General features: G+C 44.6%; 1 protein-coding gene across 1 annotated transcript in view; it reads left to right on the top strand.

The window, feature by feature from the left end:
* The window catches only part of kif20b (kinesin family member 20B), a 43,136-nt gene extending 31,833 nt beyond the window's left edge, over window positions 1–11,303 (top strand). Inside the window, exons 31-34 of the mRNA XM_022748643.1 lie at window positions 7,851–7,925; window positions 8,639–8,744; window positions 9,911–10,065; window positions 11,223–11,303. Of these exons, the coding sequence (XP_022604364.1) occupies window positions 7,851–7,925; window positions 8,639–8,744; window positions 9,911–10,065; window positions 11,223–11,303 (417 nt within the window). The remainder of the gene's footprint in view (window positions 1–7,850; window positions 7,926–8,638; window positions 8,745–9,910; window positions 10,066–11,222) is intronic.
* Window positions 11,304–11,576: the final 273 nt, after the last annotated feature.

Raw genomic sequence — 11,576 nt, 5'->3', positions numbered from 1 at the left:
TCTCCCCCCCCCTCTCCCCCCCCCCCCCCCTCTCTCTCCCTCTGTGAGTCTGTCGGTGGGGTCGTGGCCTCGCCCGGCACAGAGCGGGTTCACTGCTGATGAATGGGACAACACTTGATAGAAACTCACAGAGGTCGGGGGGAGAGAGAGTCACACAGACGCAGATCCTCAGAGTGCAGATTTGCATTTTTCAGGTCAAATGAAAACAAGAACCGTCCGTCGCGCTCAGTGTCATTAATTAGATTCAGTAATTAGATGGAGCGGGTGCGTTCTGCTGTGGTCGGTTGTGACGCGTCGACACAAAGAGGAAAGTGACTGAGGAGAATCTCAAAAATGTTCCCGGCCCACGTCCAACCCTGAAACAATATGGAAGTTAAATGATGCTTTCTCAGAGTAGTTCTTATTTTCATGATAACGATCGAACGTGTGGGGAGCTTAATGAGAGATCACTTGTCGATTCACCGTCTTTCCTTTTAATTCTTCCTGTTAATAACCAGCTCTCCACTTTGATTCTCCACTTCTGTGTGGTTGTGATCTTTTAGCCACAGTCAGACTCCTATCCTATCATTGGCTGATCACAGTGATGGGCTTCAATATGAGGAGAAAAAACAATATAAAGAGTTTTAAAGCATTTTTAGATTTTTATAAAGATCATCTCATTTTAAAATAACATTTCAAAACATTACAAATATTATATATTCTAATAACATGCTTTATATCACCAACCTTTCTGTTCTGCTCACTTGGAACACCTTCACAGCCCACAGGTGGTGAACCAGTCAGTAAAGTGTAAATGTTAAGATCATTAACTCTCACGGTTAAATGTGTTTTCTTTTCTTTTTTTCCTTTTCCATCTGTTTTTATTTCACAATAATTACTGTAAAACACTCGACAATCCAATTGATGAACCCATGAATGCAGCAGTACACTGAACACCTCCACACTCCCCATCCCTTCCCTCCAACAACATGAAACATAAACATAAAAATAAATCAAATAAAATCATCAATTTATACATGTTATACAGTTACAACATGTATATATGTGTGTGTGTGTGTGTATATGTATATATATATGTATATATATATACATGCCATCCTTTCAAGACATTCTGTCTTGTTTTCATTTATTTGTTCTATGTATTTATTTAGTGTTTTCTGTCTCTGTAAGGCGTCCTTGGGAACCTTGAAAGGTGCTATAAAAATCTAAGTTATTATTATTATTATTACACACACACACCAAGGCTATATATTCTGTAGCAGTGACCGAGGTGTAGCTAACGTCACGTGTCGACAGTTCATGATGAAATAACTTGAATATGTTTTCAAATGAATCAAGTAGATGAACGTTGATTGTGATTAATCCTGAGAAATGTTCTGGTAGGTGAGTGTAGCTGAAGTTTCCCGGCAGGTTTTACACGATGTGCAGACTCGTGTGTTGTAACAGACTGCAGAGTAAAGTCTACATCACATCTGCTGATTGGCTGTCGTCACTGAAGGGGCGGTCCCAGGGAGTCCGAATGCTGCTGGTTCAGTGGGTGATAGTGGACGTACCGACGATGTGGAGTCACAGTTTCCTCCTCACCGTGGAAACAGAAACACATTATAGTTTCAGACTGGTGGAGCAGGGCTTAGTGCTTTTTAATTGGCTTGTGGAGATTCATGAGGTATAAATGGAAACGCAGACAAACTTGTTAGAGCAAATTCATTGTTAATTTAAAAGAAAATGCAGCCTGAACCTTTAACCTCTTGATATTTATTTCAGGCTTTAGTTCGCATTATATCGTAAAGTGCTGCTTTCGTTGTGTCCACCCCAAGGGAACAACATTAAAATTACCTTAATGCTACGGAACAGAATTATGACGCGATTGTCAGTGAATGTTCTTAACTGCAGCACTTTTCAGGACAAATAATCCACATTATAATAAGCTCCAGCAGAACTGGAGCATAACTAAAAAAAGATTTGTGGCCTGGAGACACAGACACTTAATGCTCCTGGACTCTGCAGTAAATCTTTAACGACACTTCCACTGCCTCCTTTATTCTCATATATGTGTTGTTCTGTAGCGGCAGGGTGTACGCAGTATTCACGCACACAGTGACCAACAGGGATGTAAATAAACGTATTAACGTCCTCCCTCTGTGAACGACAAAATGTAATCTGCATCTGAAAACACACACTAGAGTCTGAGTCTGTCGGTTTTGAACGTGACACTTGAACGCAGCAGGACTCGGTGGGACAGTCGGGGGCCAGCAGAGCTTGATGAAATGACTCTACCCCATGTTGGCACCAGTGGCACTTCATATCAAATCCCATCAGAAGCCTGAACTCTATAAACTTTTAATGCTCTCTTTTTAAAATGAGATGAAACATTGAACCATGTCTCATTATCCATCTGTGACGCACGAGTTTTCACTTATGTATGTGCAGTATATTTTTGTTCACCACTTCTCTTCTCAATGTTTCTGTGGACACACCACCCACATGTACTGAGACGCAGGCAGCTGTAACTCATGGATCATTTATGGTTTCTGGTCAAACCCGTTCAATCGAAACACGAAAGACTTAAAGTATCAGATCAAGGAAGGGGGGTTTATTCTCTTTCTTGTCTGTTTTTACATCAGAAGACTAACAGCACTTTGATATTTATCTGTTCAAGCCAGTAGGCAGTTAGCGTAGCATAGCATTAAGAGTGGAGGCTAGGTGCACACTAGTTTGTTTTAGTTTTAAACTCATCTCTTTGGATACGTTTACTTCTGGTGAGACTTTTGGAAACGCTACTGCACCGGTTTATTTTGAAAACTCTGGGGTTGTGTTTTAGTTTGAAACAGAGACTTTTGGAAATGCTGCTGGACCCGTTTTATTTTGAAAACTCTAGGGATGTGTTTCAATCTGAAAACTCTGGGCTTGTGTTTTATTTTGAAAACTCGGGTTGTGTTTTAGTTTGAAAATTCTGCGGTTGTGTTTTATTCTGAAAACTCTGGCGTTGTGTTTTATTCTGAAAACTCTGGGGTTGTGTTTTATTCTGAAAACTCTGGGGTTGTGTTTTATTCTGAAAACTCTGGGGTTGTGTTTTATTCTGAAAACTCTGGGGTTGTGTTGTAGTCTGGACGGACAGAAACTGAGGCCTTTGGAAACGATGACATCACACCCACTGCTGTTCCTCATTTGTAGTATTTTGTGCAACTAATAAACTGCAGAATAGACGATCTACTTCCTGTTTACACCGGCTCGCACATGCCCAGTGTAGGTGAATGGTCGTGTGTGTGTGTGTGTGTGTGTGTTCGTGTTCAGCTGTGATAGTGATGAAAACATATCGGTGTGGACGCAGCCTCAGATCACTGATAGACACGATGCGTTTGTTTGAACTGTGCATAAAAAAGATGGAGATAACGAGATAATTGTCAGGATAACTCGCCGTTTAAGAACATCGATGGTTTCACTTCTCCTGTTGTAAAATGTTCTGAAAGCGAGTAATTAATATAAAACTGTAAAACACTCCGACAGTGAATTATTAATGTTAATTAACCAAGTTGTTTCTTTTCTAAAGTGTCACATCTTCAGGAGGAGCAAACGACGAACCAAACAGGAGGTACCGCTTCTTCTTCTTCTTCTTCTTCTTTTTACTAAACCGCATCATGTTTTCATCCATCCAACCAGCAGACAAACAAACCTTCCTCCTCACATTCCTCATCATCATTCACCACATTAGTGTAGTTCTCACGTCTGGGCCATCGTGATCGAGTGACACCGCTCGGTCGAGAACCTTAAAGAGTTTCAGTCTGGCGGCGACCAGAGAAGCGTTCTGCCGACCTGATGAGGAAGTGATGGACGGAGACACTGGGTTGTTTTCACCTCCAGTGTCTCGACAGTAGAAGCAGGAATGAATGAATGAGTGAGGGTGAGGAGGAGATGATGAAACCTGCATCAGTAAAGATCTCTCTCTCTCTCTCTCTCTCTCTCTCTCTCCACATCATCTGGTTAATGTCGGATGTTCTCACGGGTTTTTTGTTTCGGAGCGTTCCGTTAATTCACTCGTTTCCACGCCGCAGAGCAACGTGTGACTAATGCCTGAAGGCGCAGTGTCACAGATTCCCTCGCGTGTCCGAGCTCAAACACAGACACACGTTTCCTCCATGATGCCGATGTGGTGCCGCGGCGGGCGGCGTGGTCGGATCCTGTCGGACTCGGTACAGATGCTGGGGGAGTGACGTGTTGATGTGGTCTGAGAGATTTCATATGTGAAAGTAAAAGACTGTTATTGTCGGGCTCAAACACGTGGAAATATACGGTCGAACTAGATCATTAAACACGAGGTGAATAACGTATTTATCCACTTTTAGACGACAGTGAGACGTGAAACCACCATGTGGACATTTTCAAAATGTCCAAATCTGAAGGGAAAAAGAGACGAGACACAGAAACACTCAGTCATATCACAGTAAATATCAGCTGGTCAGAGGTGGACAGACCTCATTTAAATATTTAAATACCACAGGAGGGTGTTGAGTCAAAAACTCAGTGCAGTTAAAGTGGTGGAGTACCTGGTTTTAAAAAATAGGAGCCTTTGTCGTGTGGTCGTGGTAAACTCAGGAAGCATTCAAACTAAATGAATCTTTATTTATAAACCTTCAAACACAGACCTCAGATCAGACCGGGGTCTGTGAAGAACCTCCTGCCTCATCTTCATCAAACGTCTCCATCGTTAGGACGGGTTCAAACATGGCTGACAGTGTGACTGGTTTTTCTCCTGTGATCAACACTGTGTATGGTCCGTCACATCTTTCAAAATAAAATAAAATACATTCCCTTGACTAAAAGCTCTGCTTCAAAGTAAGAGTACTTCATAGAAATGTAGTCAAAGTCAAAAATAATACTCAGTACAAGTACAGATACTCCATAGACAGTACAGTACTCAGGTAAATGTACTTGGTTGCTGTTGCCTCATAAATGTTTCTCCTCGTGTCTTTAACACAAACATCAGGGTTGATTTTTCCTCTAAAAGTTAAACTGGCTTCAGTCATGTGACTCAGCTGCAGCTGTAAAGAGAAGCATCATCATTTATTCATGGTATAGATTCAACATGTCGGTGTGTGTAGCTGATGCCGCTGGGAGCAGACTTACATCCTGTTGACAACAGTTGAAGTGGAGCTTTGTTCTGACTCCACGTCGTTGGAGGAGTAACATCTGTCTGAGGAACACCTGCAGGGAGGTGGGAGTTGAGGCCGAGTCACGGGGCGGCGCTCCTGGAAATCGTTGGGATTCAGTTCTTTGTTCAAGGACTCTTGAGCGGAGAACTCGGGGTCGCAGTGTTAAATCATTATTACAGGGTCGCTTGTAAAACCACAGGCTCACACTGCTCCCAGCTGATGGTGGAGTCACTGCTGGAATCACTAATTCATTTCAACTGAGAGACACAGAGAGAGAAACATTCATTTAAACTATAAAAACATCTTTCGACTTCCTCACTTTGTCTTTTTTAAACTGGTTCTCAGAGGATGATGATGATGATGATTTGTTTTCTCTGATCTTCCTCCGACCGGCAGTTTTCACTCTTCCACAAAACGTCTCGGCTTCATGACGTTGATCTTTGCGTTTGAGTTTAATCAGGTGGTTTGTCAGGAGAGTGACTCTGTGACGACACGACTGATGAATGAAGAAGAGAGATCCGGATCTTACAGTTTCTCCTCAGCTAAGGAAACCTTGGAAGACATTCTGTTCAACTGTGAGGGCCGAGCTCACGTAGAGCCGCCCCAGGATTTATCATTAAAACAACACAAACACAGAGTAAGACTCAAATTCAAACAAACATACAAGATGAAAGATGTCTTTAATGTATGTTGATGCTCTGGTGTTGATGCAGCAGAGATAGGAATTACAAACATAACCGTCTCCTCAGCGAGCGAGTGAACGATCTGAACACAGCTGAAACCTTTTTAACCGAGATCAATGATCATAAACACGTTTCTGTGATTTGAAGTGAAACTCTGTTCCAGCTGCTGATGTGGAGTTAAAGTCTGTTCTTCTTCCACCAGCTCGTTATCTCATCTGCATCTTCCTCTGTCCTCGCTCTGATTCACATTAGCTCATGTTTGATTTACTCTCTCCAGGCGCTCCCTCTATCATCCTCTCTCTCTGTCACACACACACCACTCACACTCACACACACACACACTCACACTCACACACACACACACTCACACACACTCACACACACACACTCACACACACACTTCATCTTATTTACTTTCTCCACACACTCCAATTACTGTTTATCTCTGTCACTTATCACCACTCATCTGTGTCTTTCCACTTATTTCTTGCTTTTTTCTCCCTCCCCTCTCTCTCCTCCCTCTCCTCCCTCTCTCCTCCCTCTCTCTCCTCCCTCTCTCCTCCCTCCCTCTCCTCCCTCTCTCCTCCCTCCCTCTCCTCCCTCTCCTCCCTCTCTCTCCTCTCTCTCCTCCCTCTCCTCCCTCTCCTCTCTCTCCTCCCTCTCCTCCCTCCCTCTCCTCCCTCTCCTCTCTCTCTCTCCCTCTCCTCCCTCCCTCTCCTCTCCGCTCTCCTCACTCTCCTCCCTCCCTCTCCTCGCCTCTATCTCTCTCCTCTCCTCTCCCTCTCCTCCCTCTCCTCCCTCCCTCTCCTCCCTCTCTCTCTCTCCTCTCTCCTCCCTCTCTCTCCTCCCTCTCTCTCCTCCCTCCCTCTCCTCTCTCTCCTCCCTCTCTCTCTCCTCTCTCCTCCCTCTCTCTCTCTCCTCTCTCTCCTCCCTCCCTCTCCTCCCTCTCTCCTCCCTCTCCTCCCTCCCTCCTCCCTCTCTCTCCTCCCTCCCTCTCTCCTCTCTCTCTCTCCTCCCTCTCCTCCCTCCCTCTCTCCTCCCTCTCTCTCCTCCCTCTCCACCCTCTCCTCCCTCTCCTCCCTCTCCTCCCTCTGTCTGTTGATTGGTTTGTAAATAGGGTCGTTAGCAGCTGTGACGGTGCGGCTGGTGTTTGATTGGCCTGTTGAGTCGTCATGACACAGTGACCTGCTGTAGCAGGAAGTGCCACAGAGGAGGTCAGGGAGACGTTGGCAGGTGTTTGTCTGTGGAGAAATAATTTGGCAGCGCGATATCATCATAACCTGCAAGATCCACTCACCTGACTTTACAGGTGTGTGGTGGATTTCGGATGTTAGACGTGGTGATCTGGAGATTTCAGTTATGTGTTGATTATGTATCAAGTCGTCTCTAATCTGGAATTCAACCTGTGAACATCAGACTTCTCTAATGACAATCTGAAACATGCAAAGGTCCAAATTTCATTCTCCATTTATTCATTATTCATTAATATCTCCATCCCGTCGTTCACCTCATCACCTCTCACACCAGAGGGAAACATGTCACCTGCAGGTGAGCCGCCGGTCCTCGTCACAGCTGGGGAGCAACTGAAGGTGTCGTAGGGCCCAAAGACCGACTGAAGGAAACATCATGGCCTCTGACATTTGTTTTTGTTGCTTGGTTCAGCTTTAACAGTAGTGCTCGTCACTGACTGAAGAAGAAGAGATTCACTGGGTGTTTGTGAGACAGATTATTTGGACGGGGAGCAGTTGAGCTTGTCAGCTGTGCGAGCCGCTCTGGCAGGTAATCAACCTGAGTTGGAGCTTGTTTTCTCTTCCTTGAAAATGATTGGGGCTGGTAACGCGGTGAGAGTGACCGTCCACCGAGGCCACGGCACAAAGTGTCTCACCTCAGATTAACCACCAAACTCTCCTCCCATCATCACGCTCTCTGCTCCTTTTTACTTCCTCCTGACCTCGCTGCTCAATGGCCTCTTACTAATCCTGTGTGTGTGTGTGTGTGTGTGTGTGTGTGTGTGTAGGAGGAGGTGGAGGCAGAGAACAGAAGGAACACAAGGACCAAACTGACGGCAAAGCTGACGGCACACCAGGAGGAGGTGACAGCGCGCGGACACACACATTAACATTACACATCAGTTTACAGCTGAACGCAGCAAAACAACAACATCTGAAGCTGAAGTCCTTTTCATTTTCAACATTAACTGCTCAGATGTAAAGTTTCTAAAATCATCTTTATTATAGATTTTTGCAAAAATGTGGGAGAAAATTTAGATTCCGATTTTTCACAATCAGAAGTTTAGACAAGTGGTTCCCAACCTGCAGGCCGGGGCCCTCCGGGGGGCCGCAGAGGCGCTGCAAGTGGGCCGACAAATCATATTCAAAAGTAAATAGATAAATAATAAAAATATAAATGTTTTAAAACAAACTTCTTCTTGTTTCACTGTGATGATCCAATGATAAGAACAGGTTCTTCTTCTCCTTCAGATCATCAGTTCAAACTTCACGTCTCTGTAGATTCACTGTGGAAATCTTCAAATCTCAAACTGAAGCAGAGTCTCTGTTTTTAATCTAAAATCTGTCTTCAGTAAAATATTTATGTTTTTATTAATAATTTCTTTTATTCATTTACATTAAAAAATGAGTTTATTATTTATATTTGAAATGAATGAATAAAAACTTTCCTCCTCAGCGTCACAGTAACTGTAAACAGAGATGTGGCCCAGCAGGACGTTGGTGCTGCGCTGTCAGCTCTATATATACACTGCACCTGCTGACAGACTAACCACGGGTCACTGTTCTGTGTCACCAGATCTCCTCCCCGCCGGGTCGCCACGACTCCCGCAGCAGGAAGGAGGGAACGCTGCAGAAGATCGGTGACTTCCTGCAGAGCTCGCCAACGCTGCTCGGCACAAAAGGTCAGTGTGTCAGTGTGCGAGTCTTTACTGTGGCAGAGACGAAACCTTCATCGTGTTCGCTCAGTCACACGGTTCAGAGAGGGAGGAGCCTGGAAGAGAGGAAGCTCAATATGACGAAGCAGCAAAATAAGAGCATAAATATCTTCCTGATAGAAACTAGAATCACCTGCTCGTGGTCGTATCCCTCCGCCACTCGGACTACTTTCAGGTACATCCCTGTTTGTCCAGAGTCAGAGAAAATATGAATCTGTGACGCCTTGAGTAACGGCCATCAGCAGCTTTTGAGGATCAATAACAACCTAAAGTCTTTATTTAAGACGACCAACGATCAGACTGATCAATGAGCAACATGAAGACTTCTCTCTGTGAGTCCGGCCCCAGGAGCCAATCACATGGCTCGGGCGTGCTGTCTTCTGCCGCCATCTGATCCTCCCTCCATCTCTCTGCCGCTCGCCCCCCCCTCCCTCTCCCCTTCCCTCGTCTTTTATCTTCATTATTTTACTCCCATCACCTCACACTCCTCCTCTCCTCCATCCCTCTTTCCTTCCCTCCCTCCACCTCCTGATTCCTCCTCCTCTCACAGCAGATGGATAAATGTCCTATTTTATATTTTACAGTCAGAGCGGCGGCCATTTTGTCCTCAGGTAGTTTGTCCGTCTCATTCTGGTGGACACGATGTCTTAGTGACACCTCGATGGAGCTTCTTTAAATGTGGCCGAAACATTCACCGCGACTCAGGGATGAACTGATGAGATTTTGGTGGCTAAAGGTCAAAGGTCGAGGTCACAGTGACCTCACAATATGTCATTTCTGGCCTTGTGAATGTGATATCTCAAACTCCTCGAGGGAATCTCTTTGAATTTGGCGGAAACATTCACTTGGACTCAAGGATAAAAAGTTTAGAGTCTGAAGGTCAAAGGTCAGTGTGACGTCACGAAACCTCTTTTAGCCGTAACTCAAGACTTTTCTGTGACTCTGGACAAACAGGAAGTGACCTGAGCCCAGTGTGAGTGGAGGAGGAGCCTCAGATTTTATTCTGAAGTGTCGAGGCCGACGGTCTCACTTCCTGTTGAAATGATCAATTCGCTGTAAAATGGAAACACACATCGAACACAATCAAGGAAGTAATCAGCTTCTCCTCAGCATCTTCCTCTTCCTCACTGCAGCCAAGAAGATGATGAGTCTGGTGAGCGGCCGCGGTGAAGCCGCCGCCTCTTCCTCCTCTTCCTCCTCTTCCTCCCTCAGTCTGAGAGCCAAGAAGAACAAAAGGAAACTCTACAGGCCTGAAATCTCCTCCCCCATGGACATGCCCTCGCACCCGGTGAGTCTGGACGTGACACGTCTACAGAGCAGAGGGCGCAAACCTGGTCCGATTCAGTTATTGATCAGATATTTCCTGATTTAAATCAAAGTTTTATCAGTTTATTTCAGCACAGATCTTACAGTGTGTGGCTGCTTATGTTTAGGCAACTTTTAACATCTGAGAAGTTTCACATGATTTGCCAGAAGGAGGTGGAAGGAGGCTGCAGAGGAAAGGGATCAATGAAAGTATAGATTTGGTATTGGTATGAAATGTCAGGTTTATATTTTCTGTGTGTGTGTCTGAGAGAGAGTGTGTGTGTGTGTGTGTGTGTGCGCGCACTCATGTGACATATCTTTGGAAAGCTAAGATTATTGTGATTCATGTAAACCATTTCAAGACACAATCATACCAGCAGCTGTCAGACCAACAACAAACAAACAAATAATAATTCAGATATCGATGCCGCTCACCAGTGAAGACCTGCAGCGTCTCATCGTCCTCCACCGATCAATAAAAGTCTCTTATTATATTGTCAAAGGTCCAGTTAATCCACAACACATTATTCCATCAACACACACACACACACACACACACACACACACACACACACTGCTGCATCATTTCAAAAATAAAAGCAGTAACAGCAGCTGTAGGTTTTATATATATTTCACTTTTATAAACATAAAAGTTGTAAAGTTCAATCCAACATTTACATCTGAGACTCGTCACATGCGATGAGACGGAAACATTAGTGAGCAGTGACGCAGCTGACACGAGAGTCACATGACAGTAAAGACTGAATGCAGCAGGAGTTCCTGGACCTCAGTGTGGACAAACCAAACCTCCAGGTGGCTCATAGAGAACGAACGGGGTCAAAGTTCAACACATCTGTCTGTAATGTTGGAGGGAGCAGCAGTGTTCAGGAGGAGGAGTTTTTATTTTTGTGAACTGACCCTTTATATAAAAAAGTAGCTTCATTTATTCATGTAATTATTCCATTTTAACAGTGTGAGTGAGTGACTTAATGAGCACATGGATCAGGTCAAGATTAAGTGCTTTGTCTTCTGATTGGTTGTTAAGTGAGTGTGTGTGTGTGTGTGTGTGTGTGTGTCTGTAATTACAGTCCCACAGTTACACACACTCACTCATCTTTAACGTTTGGTTCCTCGTCTCAGATCATCAGCAGAGAGCCGGAGGAGAAGGAGAGCGACCATCAGATCATCAAGAGGCGTCTTCGCTCCAGGACGGCTAAATAATGAACCTTCATATTGTACTGTGCGCCATCTGTTAGCCTGATGTCTTAGCAAATGAAGGGACCAGTCAGCTGCTAACAAGTCCAGCTCAATTTTCCATGTGACAGAGGCGGTAAATTCTCTACATATTATCGTTTTAGAATAGAGCAAAGTCACTGTTAAAGGCGGCAGTTTAATGAAGAGTTCAACATTTTGTGAAGTAAGCTGATTTTCTTTTCTGCCCAGAGTTAGACGGGATGATCAGCATCGCTCTTGTCTGCGTGGAGCTGGAGCCAG

This window comes from Seriola dumerili, unplaced genomic scaffold (assembly GCF_002260705.1).
Source record: "Seriola dumerili isolate Sdu_G_001 unplaced genomic scaffold, Sdu_1.0 BDQW01000127.1, whole genome shotgun sequence".
In the NCBI taxonomy this organism is placed as follows: Eukaryota; Metazoa; Chordata; class Actinopteri; order Carangiformes; family Carangidae; genus Seriola; species Seriola dumerili.
This window is presented reverse-complemented; position numbering and strand designations above follow the sequence as displayed.